The sequence below is a fragment of the Mirounga angustirostris genome, unplaced genomic scaffold (genome assembly GCF_029215605.1).
Source record: "Mirounga angustirostris isolate CCGP_5_RB_7025 unplaced genomic scaffold, mMirAng1.0.hap1 SCAF_11, whole genome shotgun sequence".
Lineage (NCBI taxonomy): Eukaryota > Metazoa > Chordata > Mammalia > Carnivora > Phocidae > Mirounga > Mirounga angustirostris.
The window spans coordinates 110164983-110184883 of NW_026991719.1; the positions used below are offsets into that span (position 1 = coordinate 110164983).

The following is a 19901-nucleotide window of genomic DNA, read 5'->3' on the forward strand; positions in this document are numbered from 1 at the left end:
CGGTGGGTGGGGCCGCCTCGCACTTTCTCGCCCCTTCCCACCCTGACTCAGCCCTCGGCCGATCGAGCTCCCATCGCCGGCGGGCCGCCGCCGCCGCCGCTGTGCCCGCCCCACCGGGCATGCTCAGAGCCCGGGCGGGCTCCGACTGGCGGCAGGCAGCGGCCGGCGCGCGGCGCGGGGCCCGGGCGCCCCGGTCCCTTTAAATCCGGCCGGCCCGTTGCTAGGCAACGGCGCGGCCCGCGCTGGCGCTGCACTGCAGAGGCTCTGCCCCGCGCCGGCCCGGCCGGGTCGCGGTGGCCAGCGCCGAGCCCAGGGCTGCCGCCCGCCGCTGGTGCCTGGCTCCGGGGAAGAGGGGCCAGGGCCCGCCGGACCCCACCCACGTCTCCAGGTACGTGCGCGCGCGGGAGCGCCGGGGCTGCCCCGGACTCGCCGCTGAGGGACCCCGGGCGGAAGCACCCGGTCGCCCCGCGCCCCCCCCCCCCCCGCCACCTCGGACCACCACCACCACCACCGCCCACCCCCCACCGCGGCTCTCGGCTCTCCTCCGAACCCGGGGCGGGAGCTGGCGAGCGCCAGGGAGCCAGGGGAACAGGGGGTGGGAGTGGGGTGCGGAAGGAGGAGTGGGGTCGGGCCTCCCCGCTGCCCTCTCCCTCCGCCCCCCCACTGCACCCCCCCCAGAGGGTAGGGACTGGGGAGGTGGCAGGGAGCGCCCAGACCCGAGCCCCCTTCTCCCCGCTGGAGGCAGGGATAGCAGGAGTTTGTGAACCATTGACCGAGAAAACCCCCAAACTAGGCATGCATAGATACAGCTTTATAGCACGAATGTGACTTCCATACTAATAAAGTACTCAGCCTCTGGAATTAAGGTGACTCCGTATCTTTCCTTCTACAAGGAATAGTTTGACGCCAATTAACAAAGAATTGGAGGGTAAAAACAGTTCACAGGGCCCAGTTTTCAATGGTACTTTGCTTCACTCTCAGTATCTGCCAAACAATGGGGAAGACGATTTGTCCCGTGAAGTGAGCACTTGGCTCAAATGTTAGGACCCTGAAAGATGAAGGCAAAAAAAATCGAGATCGCTTTCCTTTTTAATGATTTCACAAATTAACCCGACTCCGGGGGAGGGAGGCAAGGCCCAGGCTCCAGCCCTTTGCTAACGTGGCTCTTGGCACGCTCATTAATAACAAGCATGCTCCTGTGGCCACCAGCAGTGGCTCATTTGCTCAGTAGGTGCTAAAGGCTGGGAGATACCGTGTGGAATAACCTGCCACCATGGTTCTTGTCCTATTTGATATTTGCATTGCTTGGGGACGCAAGACTTGGTGGCATGACAGTTGGGAAAGTGGGTTGGCAAGTTAAAAAGAAAACTTGCTTCAAAGTGTCTGGCATCACATTTTAGATAGGCCACACGGCATTCTAAGTATATCACTTGTCATTTTAAGCTACATCTCAGATATAAACACGGATTTGGGCATTCTGGTTAATTATATTTTCTAATTATGCTGTGGGGATTTTATTTTCAGTTCAAACTGGAGAAGGAGAACAACGGCATCCAAGAGAAGACCTTGGACGTCGGAGAGTGTAAGTACCGTTGTGCTGGCTGGTATCTTGTTACTGTTGGTGTTCAGAAGCCCAGAGCCTGACCCAACATCGAGTCTTCAACCTTGTAACTAGATTGTTAATCTGCATTGTCAGTAGAATCTCAAAAAAGCCTCACGAAAATACAAAAGAAAAAGTGTCCTGGAGACTTTCGCTAAGCCAAATAAACTTTGAGGGAAAAAAATAAAAATAAAAAATCCTCCCATGGTCCCCAAAATAATATTGCATAAACCAGAGGAGAAATTATAAGTATGGACAAAAACTCGGTTAGAATTGCAGCATCATAGAATTTCCAGAAAGAATATTCAGGCTCATTCATTCAACAGATATTTGTTGGTGGTTACTATGTGTAGGGAAACAAAGAAGAATAGGATGCCAGGAGATCACAGTGTATCAGCGAAGTAGAAGTATGATGAAATGCTGTCGAAGCAGCATGGGAAAAACTTAAGAGTGCAGAGTCATCCTCGCTAATACTCAAATTGGTACTCCAACTGTGATATTTCTAAGAAGTTATTGGAGGCTCTGAAAAACACTGGGGCATTTGGAAAGTTCCGGGTAAAGCAACTGGAGATAAAATGCAAATATCTCCAGTTGTGGAAAAGACTACCTTAGAATCACTTTGGCTTCAGAAATGTGGGGGCATCGGCCACCTTCGGGATTTGGGGCTGACCTGCCCTGAGGATGCATGCTAAAATAATGTAAGATTTGAGTTTAGGGTCCTCACTGCTTGTTTTAATAGCACCTACATTCCCCCCCCCCCCCAACTGACTCTTTCTGGGGTCTGATAACTTGAGGCTGACGATTTTGGAGCACGTGTCTTTGGAGAAGGGTTGGGTTGTTTGACTGGCTGGTTTCTGTTCCAAGGGAGGGTAAGGAAAATCTGAAAAAGAACAAAACCTGTTGTTTACAGTAGACTACAGTTGCTTCCGTTTTTTGTTTTCATTCGTTTCTCTTAACCACCTGTGAAATGGGTATCTATTGTCCCTATTTTATACTGGGAGAAACTGAAGCTCACATAAGGTAAGTTTTCCCATTGTTCTAAAGTGTGGGAGTCAAGATACCTGCCACCCCTCAGGATTTTTCCACTATAATCCTCACACTCAGTTCCTTTCGCAAGAACTTCCTCTTCCTTCGTCCCCACAATTTTGCATGCTAACAACGTGTTCCCCCACCTTGACTTCAGACACTTCATTTGGGTCCTCATTTTGGTATTTAACATTTTTCTGCGAGCCAGTGGTTCTCAAGGGGGTGGAGAATGGAGAAGCTCCCCTAGAGGGGCCAGAATCTTCTCAAATAAGGAGAGAGGGTAATGATGGTAGTGCTTTGTGCCTGGGAACAGTGGAGGCAGAAAAAAAGATCGAGAACTACTGCTTTTAAGTGAGAACAGATCAGACAATTGAGCAAAGAAGCCAGGCCAGTGACTTTCTTTGTAGCAGACTTTTTTTTTTTTTTTTTTTTTCTCCTTCCTTATTTTGGCCAAGCAGTTTTTCTGAGGGTTGGGAGAACTGAAACCATCCAAGAATAATGGGGAAAAGTTCCCTGTGCTAAGAAGGGCCCTTTGTCTTCCCCTTACTGCTCCTGGGCTGTGACTACAAGCCACGCCTCTAGTCGAGGGTGGCTGGGAGGCTGAGTGCCGTGACAACAGTTTGACCGTCCCAGGTTGGAGATGACCTTTTGCAACTGCCATTCCCAATTTACGAAGTTTGTTTGGGATGAAACACTCTGACGAGGGGAGGGGGTGGGGGAAACCTTTGGAGGTTTTCCAGAACTGTTTCCCAGTCCCTGCCTACCCCTGCCTGGAAGAATGATCGCATTTTGCAGACAGATGTAGATTTATGCAAAAGAGATGGTCCTGAAAGTTTGAAATCAAATTCCAATGTAAATGAGATAAGGCAAGGGGGGTGGGGAAGGTCTTTGATTTTTAGCTTAGCAAATTTCCCTAAAGCATGTGATTTAAAAAATGAATGTTTTAGAAAACAAATAATTAGATTTCACATATTTAACCACTTATCCACGTTAATATGAGTCTATTCCCCAGGGCCCCCTACCTTGAAAATGGAAATGAGATGGTTTTGTGGGTTTCTCCTTTCACGGCAAATAGCGGTGCATTATTTTCTGGAGCTCTTCGAGGATAGCTGTGCGTTCACCTATAATTTTTATGGCATGGTTTGCCTAAAGATCCATAATAAATGATCACTCTTTGCTTAGCTCTCAGCAATTCTTTTATGTTACATCACATTACATTATAAATTTATTTGCAATTTATTTTATCAGGGGTTCCCAAATTCTTTAGATGAATATAAACCACGTCCATGAGTCAGGAGATCCCTTACTCCACCAAAATGCCCTACTACTTTGCTACCGAAAAAAGAAAGTCACCAGAGGAGAAATGGTGATGTTTTCAGAGAGACACTAACTAGAACGATCAGGAGTCTGTTATTAATTTATGTCAGGCACAAATGAATAGATGTCGCCGTATTATGGACACCCTTGTCTTAACAGCGCAGTCCCAAGGACTTCTGGGGGATTGCTGTCTTAGAGGACCATTAATGGTATTTTTGCCACATGACTTTATATTGTTTTCCTGTGTTCTGGCTTGTTTGTTTCTTCCAATTTTTCATCTCTCTTGGACCTCCTTCCCTTACCCTTTAGTCCTTCAGTGACCAATGTAGTGTTAGGGAGGCAGTTACAGTAATAAATATTCACAATTGACCCACTAAAAAGGCATGCTTATACTTCCAGTAATGGCTTCTGGTTTGATTTGCCCTATGCTGCGACAAATTACCCAATCAAGTTTATTGAGAGCAAAATGGCTGCCCTGGCAGGGTAGAGGAACGTCATTGTTTCAAAGCATATTCCTTGGCCTTGCCAGAGAATACTAATGTCATACTTGTTCTGCATAAAAAACAAACAGTGCAGTTTGGGAAGAGAAAATGAGACTGGCAGCTTTTACCCCCCAGTCTGCGCTTTGCCACACTCTGTGACTAGATTTGGGAACAAGCCCTTCAAGAATATCTTGCCAATGAAAGAGGAAAAAAAAAAAACAAAAAAAGAAAGAGAGAAAGAGGAAAGAAAGAAAAAGAAAGAAAGAAAGAGGCAGCTCAGAGACCCCTTGACCCTGTCCTGTGTAAGCCATGGGAGGGAAATTCCAGAAGGCTTTTCAAACCTTTCTCTTTCTGTCCTTTGATATGTGACATGCAATTCTCCTTACCCTCCCCCCTTCATTTTTCCTCTCTCCTTTTGTGGCCCTTTAAAAAAAATACCTAAGCTCTGAAAATAGCGGGTTGTTTTCTTTCAGTTTGTGGAATGAAACCTAGCAGAAGAATAAAGAGGAATTTTAGAGCAAGCACTGACCTGGGAGACAGGGTCTCAGTTTTACCACTACAGGCTGTGTGGACTCGGTCAAGTCACCTGACTTCTCTGAGCCTCGCTTATAAAATAACTGGACTCTTCCCAGTTCTTTGCAAAGCTCTGACTGTATCAGGAAAATGTACAGAGGCTCAAGGAAGAAAGGTAGTGAAATTGAAGAGAAAAAAAAATGCGTGTATGTTTTTGCCAGAGATTTATGGGAGGGTTGGAGATAGAAGTCACTTTCTCAGGGTGCAAACTTATTAATGAAAAGAGTTTTTTCTGTTTTAACCTTTTTCTGTACCCAGATCTCAATCTCAGATTTCTCGTTATCGCTATCTCCAGGAATACAGTGGCCTCCCCTTACTTGCCCCCTTGCACACCTCCCTCCCCGATCAATCTCCCAGTGCCTTTCATCCAGAGTTAGGTTCAAGGAATGGTCACCTGTCGCCCCTTGCTGCCTGACTAGAAGCATTTGTGTCTTACAGAATTGTCTGGTGAAACTGTGACTGCTAAAAAATGTGACTGGCAATTAGCTTCACTGTCTTCTATCTTCCCTCTGTTCCTTTCTCTTCTGACCACCATGATAACTCCCAGCCGTTTGCATTCATATTCCTAAGAGAGGAGAGAAACCAGGGTTAGGATGATCTTCCCCTTTAAGGAAGGATAGAGCATAGATGCTTCTGGGTGGTGATTTAGTAGAATAATAAAAGTCAGAAAGGACTATTTCAAGAGAAAGGAAATGATGCTTCAATGGCAAACGTATACCATGAATTTCAAATCTCCGCTTATTACTGTGTGGTCTGGTTAACCAAACTTAAATAAAGCTTGGTTTATGGCTTTTGAACCAATCATTCTAACACCTTCACTGAATATCTGTATCTTTCCCTTTCCTCAAAACCAAGTAGTTGCCGGTGGGGAATGTACCCTTGGGGATAGCGAGTCCCTTCCCTCTTTCTTGGGTGGGATTAGGCATGTTCAGTACACGATAGCAAGTTTACTCTCTTGCCACAACAAGGGAAACCTAACATTTAAACTACTGGTGTTAAGAAAACATACTGGAGAGATGATATACCAAAAAGTGGTTATCTCAGGGACGCCTGGGTGGCTCAGTCGGTTAAGCGTCTGCCTTCAGCTCAGGTCATGATCCCAGGGTCCTGGGATCGAGTTCCGCATCGGGCTCCCTGCTCCACGGGGAGCCTGCTTCTCCCTCTGCCTCTGCCTCTCTCTCTCTCTCTCATGAATAAATAAATAAAATCTTTAAAAAAAAAAAAAGTGGTTATCTCAGAGCCATGGGATTATGAGGGAGACTCCTTTTGTTTTTTGTGCTTTTCTGTATTTTCCAAAATTCTACAAAGAGCTTCCACTACTATTAGAATCTTTATATTATATGCAATGTTATGTAAATATGTATTACATACTAAATAATATTATAACATTATAATCTTGAATAATAGTAAAGCAAATATTACTTTAAAAAACGAACGCAGCAATTGCCATTTTCAGAGTTGCCAAGATAAAATTGTATTTGTGTGCATGGGAAAAAGAGATGCAGGCATCCTTTGATTTTTCTCAGTGATGATGCTGCAAATGCATTGCAGCAAGTGAATGTAAAAACCGCAGAAAGGGACCCCCTCCTTTTTCTCCCCCTTTGGCAGTCACTGCAGTTGCTGGTTTGGTGGTTTCAGATGTCACTGGCCTTTCAGTGTGTTGCTTGGGTCCTTCTTCCTCCCTACTTTGAGAAGTGGGTTATATTTGATCAGACATTTCCGTATGTTAGGAAAGCTGTGTGTTATGGATTCTCTTTGAATAGGGAAGACTTCTCTTGGAACAAATAGATATCCTCTAATTTTTAGAAATTGGGAAAGTTGGTTGCGATTTGGTATGTCATGTTTTCACCTGAAAACTACACCTGGGGTCAGTATCTCGAGAAGAACACATACGGTGGCATGGATATTTTCACTCATTGACATTCGGTTCTCATCATGAAATTGCTGTCAAAATGGATAGAATTCTGTACACTTGGCAGTCTTGCCTAAAAGCAAAGCCCAAGACTGGAATAGCAGGAATTTGCAGGTCAAGACAGAAGGGCATTTGGCAGAGTTACTCACAAGGAAGTCTGCATGGTATACTTTACCAAAAGCAGCTCACATTGCATTAAGCCCTGATGTTTTAGTCACTTTAAAGAATGAATAAATAGTCCAAGGTAAAAGAACTAGAAAAAAAAATCAAGCACATTGGAAGCACAGGTAGTAACCTACCATTAATATTAACCTGTTAATTTGAAATCACTTTTATTCTTTAGAAGCAGTTCATTTTCATGTGTACGGTTGCTTTCTCATAGAAACGTTTTCTCTACAGTAAATAGCCCAAAGTGTCCGTTGATTGATTATACTGCATAGCAACAGAGAAGTTTAACGCTGGAAGAGTCTGTGACACGTAACCGGTGTTCAGTTCATAAAAGAGGGACCTGAAGCTCGTCCTCCACTATTGAGGTTCTTTCCCCCGTGAGCGACTACAAGTAGCTCTTCCCATTACACCAGCTGCCAGTGTAAACCGTGTGCCTTGATTTTAAATTTTGTTTTTCAGGAATTGGAAGACGTACCTGGAGAAATGGACGCTAGAAGAAAACACTGGAAGGAGAATATGTTTGCTCCTTTCTTTAGTGCACAGGATGTTCTAGATGAGGCGTCTCAGCCTGAATCTTCTTCTGAACAAATGACTTTAGATAAAGCCAATAGAATAGAAGGAATTTATAATTTGTCTAGTAGAAAGTTTCAAGAAGAAAATAAATTTAAGAGGAAAGAATTTATTTCTCAACTAAATGAAAAAGAACAAGAACCAAATTTAAGAGAGAGAAAGATAAACATTTCAAAAAACGAAGCAGACACAAATTCTGTCTCCTGTGACTCATCTAATTTGGATGTGGTGACCGAAGAAAGCTTTAACAGCACAGAAGACCGTTCTACCTGGAGTACAAAGGAATTACCAATCCTACCCCGACCAGACATAAAGAAGAAATTTACCGAAGGAATGTCTCCAAAACTTCGCCTGAATCTTTTGAATGAAGAACTGGAAGAACTTAATATGAAATGCAGGAAAATAGAAGAGGAATTTGAAAATGCTGAAAAAGAACTTTTGAACTCCAAAAAAGAAGTCTCCGCAAAGCCCCTCAAGTTTCAGGAAACAGGGGGAGAAACTTCGAAGAAAGACTGGGAGCTTCAAGCTTTAAGAAATGACCTATCTGAGAAAGCGACAAATGTCCAGAACCTAACCGAAGAGCTCCAGCAAGCCAAAGAACTCATCCACAGGCTGAGCCTAGAGAACCGAGATTTAAAAGAGGCCGTTAGGAAACTCAAGCGTCAGACGGAGATCGGAAACGCACTCCTGAAGGAAGAGATGAAACTGTATTATGAGCTAGAGATGGAAAAGATCCGCGGGGAGCTGGACGCCATCAAGAACGAGCTGAGAGCTGAGAAGACTCTGCAAGCAAGAAATAACAGGGCCCTGGAGTTGCTTAGGAAACACTTTGCTTCCGTGACGTCACCAAGTACCCTGGACAGCTTGACGGGGGATTTTTTTTAAAACTCAAAAAAATTTAAAAAAAAAAAGCCTCTCATGAGGCAAATCATGGAGCCAAATCAGTGTTTCTCATGCTTTCTTTGTGTGCTACTTAAAATGTGGGCGATGGGAAAGTAGGTGTTCATTTGGGTGGAATCAGGCTATCCATAAAAGTGTGTGAGCATTAACTTCAAAGCTTCTGTTTTCTCCTTCTCGGGATGGTATCACGAGAGTCCAAATGGAAATGAAGCTTCAGAAATCTCTTTTTTATATATATCTATTTCACTCAAGACATGTAGTGATTCACCAAATCATTTACGAATACAAATCAACAGCCATTTTGTGATCTTGTGAGCAATATGTCCTTGGCACATGAATATTCTTCCATCTGTGTTCGTTGATGTTAACAATAAAAATCTTGTTTGTGTGTATAAGCATAACATGTGTCTCTGGGTCTTATAGCTGCCTGTTCAGACTCAATGGGATACTAAAAATGTATCTGCTTTCTTTGAGATCCAACCTTAATTAGGCACATATAAACATCTCCGGAAAAAATGCAGCTCCCCCCCCCCTGCTGTTTTCCCCATGCTTTCTCCCTTGACCTGGCCACGGTTCCCATAGACTGCAAGACGACTTAAGAGACATGGCTGTGACCTTTGCTAGAGCTCTGATTTTGTCTGCAATAGCTTTTGCATTTTCTTGTGTTGACCAGCAAGGGGCGTTGTTGACACAGTTCTTCCCAAATTCTACCAGGAAAACTTACACAACCTTCCTGCCGGGTTTGTATCACCCGCTGGCTGGGGCTGGAGTGAAAGGTAGAAGATGTCACCTAGGTAAGCTGTTAGCCAGCTGGCTTGATTTGTATGGGAGTCCAGTCCTGTCAGGGGCCTGGGCAATGACAATTTTGTACTTAACAGAGAATACAAAGGTACTGCTTCGGTCCTTTGGTGGAAATGCTAGGCCCGTTGAGTCTGTGCATTGGCTTGTATCAATCACCACGATCTCTTGTAATAGCAGTTCTGTTTGCACGGTAATGAGCCAAACGTAATTACAGGTACAATTGTAAGGGTTTAGGTGTCTTCCCTGATGGGAAATCCCCAAACTCGAAGTCCAGACACTTGAGTTCTAGGACCTGTTTTGCCATTAACTAGCTAATTAACCTTCCAGGCTTAAAAGTCCTCATCTGTAAAATGAGGGAGTGCATCTCTCATCCAAATTCTGTTCCGTTCTGATGTTCTCAGTGGTTTGATTTGCAGGTCTAACTGTACCTGTGAAGTAGAATTCCTATGGTATTGGATGCATTCAGTTCTAATACTTGGGGGACCTTCTTGGCAGACCCCGCCCCTTTCAAAGGAAATATACATAGGCTCTTTTTTTTTTTTTTCGGTAGTTTGAACACCCCCATATACTATGTCAGTAATAAATTAGGAGAAGAAACAAATGAGGTCATTTGTTCTTTCTCGTTTCCTTTATTCACTAAGGTCGGGGAAGGCACTGAAGGGAGGCAGACTACCCTGACTTGGAGGCTGAGCAGGGTGTGCCTGGCCTGGGAAGATCGGACTAAATAGGAAGATAGTAATCCTTGGTGCTTTCTGACTGGGCCCCGATAACTTAACCTGGGTGCTGGCAGCCTGCAGAAAGGGGAAGATGACCTTCAGGTTTCTGGTGTCCCTGGCTTCCCACCAAGGGTCTAGGCACAAAAGCAAACTAGGAACAATTTGCCTGTTTGGCTCTCTTCCTCTTCACCCCCTTAAAAGTTAGCCCTTTGTCCTTGCCCCAGAAAGACTCTCTGTCCCTGACTGCTAGCGTGCAGAGCCACTTACATGTTTAAAATATTGCACAAATTGTGTTAAGCCACTAGGCTCAATTTTCTTAGTATATTTCAATTTTTAAAAAGGAGTTTTTACTCCAGGAGACTTTCGGCCAACCAACCACACATCTAAAGTCTTCAGTGACAAGTTGGTTTATCTTGCATGAGTTTGTATGTGTGCTTATGTGTGCTTAGGGGGCAGGGAAGGAGTGTGTCTAGAAAAGATAAGCACATGGCTTAGCCCATCTCTGGGAGGGGGTGTATTTCTTGGAAGGAGCCAGAACACAGATTCTTTTTTCTCTAGATTTATTTATGTTAGAGGTGGGGAGGGGCAGAGGGAGAGGGAGAGAAACTTAAGCAGACTCTGCTGAGCATGGAGCCCCACACGGGCCTCAATCTCACGAACCTGAGATCATGACCTGAGCTGACACCAAGGGTCGGGCACCTGATTGACTGCGCCACCCAGGTGCCCCTAGAACACAGATTCTTGATGAGACAGCCTGGGATGCTGAGCCCCAGTAAGGCCTGCCCTACAGAAAGGCCCTGTGAAAATCATAGGTCCAGACACTAACCAGGGAGAGAATATACAATCACCAGGTCCAGAGGGCCGAGGAGAAATGGAAGCAATGTTCACAGAGCCAACAGTCTGGAGCTGGGAAGGGGTCACACCTTTTGACGCTTTTTTAAATTCTTATATATTTTAAAAAGATTTTAAGTAATCTCTACACCCAGCGTGGGGCTCAAACTTACAACCCCGAGACCAAGAATCCCATGCTCTACTGACTGAGCCAGCCAGGCACCACCCACCCCCAATGCTTTTATTTTTTAAAGCAAGGCTATAATGAGCTGGGAGAAAACTGGGCAGTTAACTGTTTTCTTCATGAGCAGATGTGAACAGCACTGGGTTGACATGGCATAAAGAGGCAAAGTCAAGGCAGACACAAATACTCTGTCCCATTGTCGCTGTAATCACATTTGTTGCATTAGGTGGCTCCCAATTTTGATCAGAATATTTTGTCACTGATGGGGCGCCTGGGTGGCGCAGTCAGTTAAGTGTCTGACTCTTGGTTTTGGCTCAGGTCGTGATCTCAGGGGTGTGGGATCCAGCCCTGCATGGGTCTCTGCACTTGGCACAGAGTCTGCTTGGGATTCTCTCTCCATCTCCCTCTGCCCCTCCCCCCTGCCCCCCCTCTTTCTCTCTCAAATAAATAAATAAATCTTTTTCTTAAAAAAAAGAATATATTGTTACTGAACCTTCTAGTATATCAAATGGGAGATGTGGAGGTGTGTTTTTTTTTTTTAGCGGGAGTAGCACATCAGGCCACTCATCCCTTTAACTAATCTGTTGGATTAAATATTTGAAATCAGCAATGCAATTGTACACCATTCCCCACCAACTCCCAATTCCTTCCTTCCTAAGAAGCATGGGCTGTCACAGGGCCCTAGGAATATCTGTTCCACCTTGGGTTCACAATCCAGTTCCAGAAACATTTGCTAAGCACTTATTACCATCATTCATCACTTCTGAGACATACCTTTTTTTTTTTTTTTTTTAACATTTTGACATCCCTGAATTTGGGACACGTCTTCAAATCAATGGCATATTATAGTATAATTGTCAGTTTTTAAAAATCTTTCTTAGTGGTTCATAAAATGGTGGTATATCTTACAATCAGTAGGGTTTTAGATTTGATGAAATATGGCATGTGCTAGGCTGGGGATATCAGGATAAAAGGATTTATGACTAAGACAGGTCTCTGACTTCAAGGATCTTACTTATGCTATACTAGTGGTGCTGTTGGGAGCACAGAGGAGGATCAATTAATTCTGCCTGTGGGGCCGGGAAGGACTTCATAAAGGAGGTGACATTTGAGCTGGGCCTTGAAGGATAAGAAGGATTTTTCCAGGCAAAGCATGGGGGCAGGGGCAGGGGCATTTCTGGAATGTGAATGTGGAAGATCTCTTTGGCTCCTCAGAGGACTCTTAACAGCAATGAACAAGAACACGGGGATGATGCATGTTGCTGAGTCTTCAAGTCCCCTTTGAGGTTCTGCTCTGAAAACTGTGATTCCAACTGTTTTGTTCATTTGCCAAAAGACTGGAGAATGCAGGTCTCATGACATCAAGAGCAGGTTCCAGATAACAAACTGCAGGAAAAAATTTTGCTGGTGCCACTGTCCCTTGGCCGCCATCATTTTTGTTTTGGAAACAAAAGACCTAAGAGGTTTTGGTCATGATACCCAGCTAAGTCCACCCTGAGTGGTCTGGTTGCAGAAACGTGCGAAAGAGAAACACCACGCTGTGCCTCTCTTAGAAGAGCCAGAATAGCACAGAGATTAAGTGCACAGACTTTGATATCCGCTTACTAGCTGCGTGACCTTGGGCAAGTTGCATAATCCCCCGAAACTCAGTTTCCTCATTTTGTAGGATGGGGTTTATAAATAGTGTTGTTGAGAGGTTAACAAAAGATCACAGTCACTGGGCATCACCCTTGTTGGTATCACCATTATTGTTGCGTAACTGACAAGGGGAAATTGACCAAGTCTACTTGCCTCCTCCCAGCTATTACTCTTGCCCAGCTTTTCACACTTATTGTCCCTCCAGTTGTGTTCTCTGGAGAGAATATGGTCTACTCACCCACAGTACGTGTATCGATGATGTGTGATGTGTCTGAGAAGGTGCGACAAGTTGCAGGGAGGCTATTTCCATTTTACTTGTATATGAAGCCTTAAAGCCAGAGTGTTGAGTCTGTCGTGATGGACTTTCTGGCCTCAGGACAAACCCTGTAAAAGGGAGTTTTCTTGGGTTAGAGCCTACCCAACCCCCCTCCAATCAGCCCAGTGTAAGGCTGACCCCTGGCCCTGGCAGGCGGAATACCAGAAGCGGAAAGAAAGCCCTGCTCCAGTGCTCCAGTGGGAAAAAGCTCATCTAGGAAAAGGGAATGGAGACAAGAGAGGCTATTATAGTATTTTCCATTTCCCCTTGGCACGGGGAGCCATGCAGCTGGGGCCCCACCACTACAGCTGCTCAGATAAGAATAAGTCATTGTCTTCCTCTTTGTACCCGTAAGACACGACGTTGTAGTCCCCCTTGTATTGTAGGTGCACTCTCCTTTCCATAAGGAGCATCGAGGTGGCATCTCTGCCGTGTGGTGGCCAGAGCAGCATCTGGCTCTGTCTCTTCTCCCCTCTCTCGCCACTGATCCCACCCAATCTTCTGATGATTGCTACATTTCAGCAGGCTCAGGTTGCCATTCCCCCAGGAGACTGGGTTTATACCTGGTTCTCTGAGGTATCCTTGAAGCATCAACAGTTGTTGTCGTGTATATTCTCAGACTATGATGGGAGACATACCTGAGAGTATGTCGTCTTAGGTGATCTGCACAATCCTTGATCGTCAGATGAGGAAACCGAGGCTCAGAGTTATTAAATGATCTATTCAATATCACCGACAGTAAGTGGTGGGTCTAGAATCCAAACTCAGACTGTCCAACTCCACGGAAGATGCTCGTTCCATTATATCAGGCCACCTTTTGTGCTAAAACTTGTGAACCAAAGGCTCAATCACCATAGAGGTTATTTAACTTTCCCAAAGACAAACTGGCTTATTACTGTGATCTGAGCTCAACCTGAGTCAGCCATTTCATCAATAGCTGACATGAACAGTCAAGATGCATGTCATGATTGGAAAAGACCATAAAGTGTGCAAGTCTTCTGGTGATGGGTTATTAGGTTTACCTAAAGGACACAGCATCCTCTTCTTAAATATTTTACTTTTATTTTTTTAAAGGCTTTATTTTGTTAATTCTTTTATTCAATCTCTACCCCCCAGTGTGGAGCTCGAACTCATGATCCTGAGATCAAGAGTCACATGTTCCACTGGCTGAGCCAACCAGGTACCCCTTTAAAGATTCTATTTTGGGGGCACCTGGGTGGCTCAGTCGGTTGAGCGGCCGACTCTTGGTTTTGGCTCAGGTCATGATCTTAGGGTCCTGGGATGGAACCCCACATTGGGCTCTGTGCTCAGAGGGAGTCTGCTTCAGGATTCTCTCTCTCCCTGTGTCCCTCCGCTCACTCACTCTCTCTCTCTAAAATAAATATTTTCTAAAAATTTTGTTTTTAAGTAATCTCTACACCCAACGTGGGGCTCAAACTCACAACCCCGAGATCAAGATTCACATGTTCCACTGACTGAGCCAGCCAGGAGCCCCTAGCATCCTCTTCTTAAAGCAATGACATTAACCATAATAGTGATGTAAACAAAAGCAATTGAAATGTGCAGCCCAATTGCCAGCTTTCTAAAGCAAGCTCCAGCACCAATGGAACCAAATTAATAAACAAGCAGGACTCTTTGATTAATATTCATTGTCACATTGGGGTCAGATTTTTTTTTCTTATAATTCAAAATAATTTATTGTATTTCATCCAATATTTACTTTTTTCCTTGGAATCTTTGCCTCCTAAAGTTTTCACTGAAAGCTGGCTACTTTTTTTTTTATTATTATTTTTAGAGAGAGAGAAAGAGTGGAGGCAGGGGGAGCAGAGGGAGAAAGAGAATCTTAAGCAGGCCCCACACCCAGCGTGGAGCCCGACACAGGGCTCGATCTCAGGATCCTGAGATCATGACCTGAGCCGAAATCAAGAGTCGGATGCTTAACCGACTGAAATCTGACTACTTTTTAAGGAAAAAAAAAATGCTGTGGGCCCCCTTGCTGCATAGAGAGGGTTAAACATGCTTGATGATTTAAACATTTCCTTTTTATTCTTTCCTTGATGCCCTGGAAAGCTTCTCAAAGTTACAGTAAATAAGTCATATTCTGTTCACTCATAATTGAAACAATTCTTGAAAAAACAAGTTCAGGATCTCTTTAGTAAAATATCTTCGATAACAAGACAAAACATTTTCTTCAGATTTACAAATTTATTCAAGATTTTGCAAAACAGTATCTCCCCTTCATAAAATGAAGTGGAAGAAAATCTGGGGAGCTGCTTCTGGCGTTAATAAATGTGGGTTATGTCAGCGGAGAGCCTGGAGGCCATTTCTGGTTTTGAGGTAATCAACCTTTTAAAATGCATAATATATTTTTATGTGGTTTTAATGAGTACAAAAAATATATTTGCATGTAGCATAAGGACTTTTCCCCTATAAAACATGAGTTATCTGAAATCTTTTCCTTTGGGTATATATTAGGGCGTGCTTATAAATAAAGTGCTGAGAGCAAGGGGCTCCAGATCCTCTGCTTGGGCCAGGGAAGAGTGGTGTACTAGAAAAAGCATGAAATGTGGGGTTTACCTGGTTGGGTTCATTGGTAGAAGATACTGAGATGGAGTTTGGGGTGCCGGAAGTTTATTAGGGATCAACACCTGTGAAGGAAAAGGAGCAGAAGCAGGATTGAGCAGAGAGAGAAGTCCAGTTGCCATGCGAATCCAACAAAGCCTTGGCAACCCCAGGCAGGGAGCTCTGGAGTCTTGTCCATCAGTGACCTGTGTAGGGCAGAAATGGCTGAGCCTTTGTAGCCCTGCCTCACTTGGTCACCAGACACAAGCTGCGTCTGGAAGGGTGTAACTTGGGACAGAGGGACTCTCTGCAGATAAGGCACACCCTGAAGGAACCCACAGCTGGAGATTGTCTGCTGACCTCTCTCCTCTCTGTTGGGCAGCAAGTCCTTCCTTGAGGGAGACCTGGGTGGTGCATTTTGTGGCCTATCACAGTCCTTCCCTGGCATCTCTCCTTCTGGATTTCTTTGGGCCTCACTTCCCGAGGAGCAACAGAAGAGTTTAGTGGGACTAACTCACAGCCCCCACCTCTGCAGCTGGTCTTGGTCTGCAGTGGATACTCAATGCCTCCTTCCTTCACTGTCCATTCTAGGTCACTCTCGCCCTTAGCTACTGCCCTCTGGTGGCCTCAGTGGACCTTCATCTCTGCGGAGACTGAACCCTTGGTCATTATGCCCTTCTCAGCCTGGGGCTGCTGTATCTGCCCACTTACAGTCACCATTGGGCAAGGGAGTACCAATATGCCCAAGTGGCAACATGTTTCCACACACAGTTCTCCATACCTCCATGGTGTAACCGCAGCCCTACCTCCTCCTGATAGTCATCAGTTACCCCTGCCAAATCAGGGAGCTCTCTTCTGGCCTGCTGGTCCCTGGACACAAGGAGCTCAAAGCAAAAGCAGTAGCTTGTAGTTCAATGGGATTCTCGCTGTGCCCACAGAGAAGGTGTGCCCCCTTTTGAAGACCAGGTCCTCTAGTCCTGTAGAGGTACAGGGATGGTAAGCACAAAGTTCCTGCATTAGTCAGGATTCACTCAGAGAAGACCCATTAAGAGATTTAATTTTAGGGGCACATGGGTGGCTCAGTCGGTTAAGGGTCTGACTCTTGGTTTCGGCTCAGGTCGTGATCTCAGGGTCGTGAGATCGAGCCCCGCGTTGGGCTCCACGCTCAGCACGAAGTCTGCTTGGGATTCTCTCTCCCTCTCTCTGCCCCTCCCACTTGTGCTCTCTCTCTCCCTCGAAAACAAATAAATGAATCTTTAAAAAAGAGGGAGATTTTATTTTTACATCTCTATAATATACATCTATCTGTTATCTATCTGTCCATCTATCTATGTATCTACATATCAATAGACATCTAGAGATTTCACCTTACTCACTTGTGGGAGCTGGTTAAATAGCCTCCGCAGCCCTCACATCTAATGCTAGAACTTGAAGTCTGCAGGGCCGTCAGGAGGCGATGGTATCAAGTGGGAGAGAACAGGGACAACCTAGAACCCAGGAGCATGAGCTGGACCCCAGCAGGAGGATGATCAGTGTCTGTATCAGTCCCTCATTGTCTCCAGCTTTGATACTGTGGCTATCCTGCAGGAGAAGCTGGTGCTCTTTGTCCATCACTACACACACGTGCACATACACACACACACACACACGCACGCACACACACAGGGCCCTGGTCCAGGAGTCCGAGAAGCTCCAGGAAGGTTGAGGGGCGGGTGTGGCAGCGGCTGCAGCCTGGTCCTTGCTGCGCCCCAGGGAGATGAGCCGCTGCGTAAGGGACACTGGAGGTGAGCTACCACTCCACGCGGTGCCCCTGCACTGAACCTCTGGCACAGAAACGAGATGGGAGGCTCCCGCTTCAGCACGGCCCACTCAATCTGCAACCCAGCTCACAGGCCAAGGGCTTGGGAAATGCAGTTCAGGCTCAGCAAGGTGTCACGTGACACACCTCCTGCTGTCCCTTGCAAGGTCATGGGAGGGACAGTAATTGGAACCACTCCTGTTGCCACTCATTGATTCCCAGACTCCCCATTCTTGTCATTGCGAATGCAGTGCCGTACGCAATTCTTTGATTCGGTGTGTGTGCCGCGTCCTGGCAGATGGCACCCTGTTCTCACAGAGTACGGCCTCCTTCAGCTGGCTATCTCGATGCTTTATCAGCCCAGCGGCTTCTGAAGAGTATGGTACGCAGCGCAAGCAGTAGGTCCCATGGTCCTGGGCCCACTCTTGTACCCCCTTGCTGCGAAAGTCGGTCATTTTGGTCTGACACAGTGTTGTTACATGGGACCCCATGCTAGGGGATCGAACACTCCCTAATTCCTAAGAAGGGTGCCGGCTGAGGCCCTGCAGGCTGGAAAGCTAAACCCATCCTTGAAATATATATCTACTCCTATGAGATGGAACCACTGGCCCTTTCAGGATAGAAGGGGCATGATGTCGTGGCCAGTCGGTCTCCTCCAGGAACGGTGCCAGACTGGGGGCCCCATGTTGGGCTCTGTACTTGGCAGGTTGAACCTTCTGCAGTGGCAATAACTAGATTGGCCTTGGCGAGTGGGACTCCATGCAGTTGGGCCATGTATAGCCTCCATCTCGCCCACTGTGGGCACTCTGTCCATGCGCCCATCACGTCTTCACTGGGGTGGCCAGTAACAAAGACTGATGTCAGCTGCCCAGGTCATTTTCTCTACTTGGTTGTTCAGTGTCTCCTCCGAGCTGGATGCTCCGTGGTGGGTGTTAACACGTGAATCCAAATCTTCACGCCTGGAGCTCACTCTCACCAGTCCACACACCTGCCTCTGCCTCAGCTCTCCTTGTGCCCACCCTTTCAGTCTTTTTCCTTCTAAACCACCAGCTAGTTAGCCAAGCCATTCACCACTGACCATAAATTCATAAATATTTTAACTTCTGGGCATTTCTCTTTGCAACCAAGGTGAATGAATAAGTACATCACCCAAAGCTCTGCGCAATGGGAGGATTCACCTGGCACTGTCTTTCACGTCCCGCACTCTCCAAAGTAGGTTCTAATTCAGCCACTGTCCACTCTTGACTTGTACCCACACCCTGACCCATCTCATCTATGAACAAGCTTTTCCCTCCGCATTCAGGTGATCTGCTGGGGCCCACATTGCTGGAGGCATGAACTGAAGGAAGTGCACTGGTCCAGCAGAGGTCCGTGCCATGGCCACCCGAGCTACCTGACCTTGCAGTCTACCTGTGCCTTTAGTCCTCTCCCTGACCGCCCCCCCTTCCACCTCTTGTCGGATTGTTGCCGGGCCTGCCGGGCCTGCCGGACCCTATGATGGTTACTTGGTGTCCCGTGGTCAGGTGTTTTCTCTTCACCAGGGCCCAACAGCATATTGGAAGTTGTTTTTTTGTTTTTGTGTTTTTGTGGGGAGGAGGGGGAGAGGGAAAGAGAGAGAGAATCTCAAGCAGGCTCCACGCCCAGCATGGAGCCTGACATCGGGTTCGATCTCATGACCCTGAGATCATGACCTGAGCTGAAATCAAGAGTCCGACGCTTCACTGACTGAGCTACCCAGGCACCCCTCAGAAGTTGTTTTGTTTTTAAATTATTTTTTTTAAGATTTTTTATTTATTTGATACGGAGAGAGTGAGAGCACAAGCTGGGAGACAGAGGGAGAGGGAGAAGCAGGCTCCCCACCGAGCAGGGAGCCTGATTCAGGGCCCGATTCCAGGACCCAGGGGACATGACCCGAGCCAAAAGCAGCCGCTGTAACCGACTGAGCCACTCAGGCGCCCCCAGAAGTTGTTTTTTTTTTTCAGAAGTTGTTTTTTAAAAGGCATGTGATTCGGGGTGCCTGGGTGGCTCAGTCGTTAAGCGTCTGCCTTCGGCTCGGGTCATGTTCCCTGGGTCCTGGGATCAAGCCCCGCATCAGGCTCCCTGCTTAGCGGGAAGCCTGCTTCTCCCTCTCCCACTCCCTCTGCTTGTGTTCCCTCTCTCACTGTGTCTCTCTCTGTCAAAATAAATAAATAAAATCTTAAAAAAAAATAAAATAAAAAATAAAAGGCATGTGATTCTCTTCTGCAGATGGTATGGTCCTTGCTCCAGAAGCCCATGGGCCTGCATTGTGATTCTCCCACCGGGTTTGGCCAAAGATCCCGTGCTGCATCTTTTCCCACCACTGATAGCTGCAATACCATAGATGTGCCAAACTGTACGGTCCCAGAGGCAGGACAGCTTGCGGGGCCACCTGGCCCTGCTGCAGAGCCCTTTACTGCTCTGAGCCCCTGTTAGAGCTGGGAGCCTTCCTTGTCACCTGGCGTAAGGGATGAAGTAGGCTCCTTAGG

The 19901-nt window shown here is 46.2% G+C and overlaps 1 protein-coding gene across 1 annotated transcript; it reads left to right on the forward strand.

Moving 5' to 3' along the window:
- Positions 1–236: 236 nt before the first annotated feature.
- On the forward strand, positions 237–8718 carry CCDC160 (coiled-coil domain containing 160). The gene is made up of 3 exons (XM_045882716.3): positions 237–388; positions 1525–1582; positions 7538–8718. The coding sequence occupies exon 3, from the start codon at positions 7562–7564 to the stop codon at positions 8531–8533; it is 972 nt and encodes a 323-aa protein (XP_045738672.1). The 5' UTR covers positions 237–388; positions 1525–1582; positions 7538–7561; the 3' UTR covers positions 8534–8718.
- Positions 8719–19901: the final 11183 nt, after the last annotated feature.

Coding starts and splice junctions, on each gene's coding strand:
- CCDC160 (XM_045882716.3), top strand. CDS start 7,562: ATGGACGCTAGAAGAAAACACTGGAAGGAGAATATGTTTGCTCCTTTC.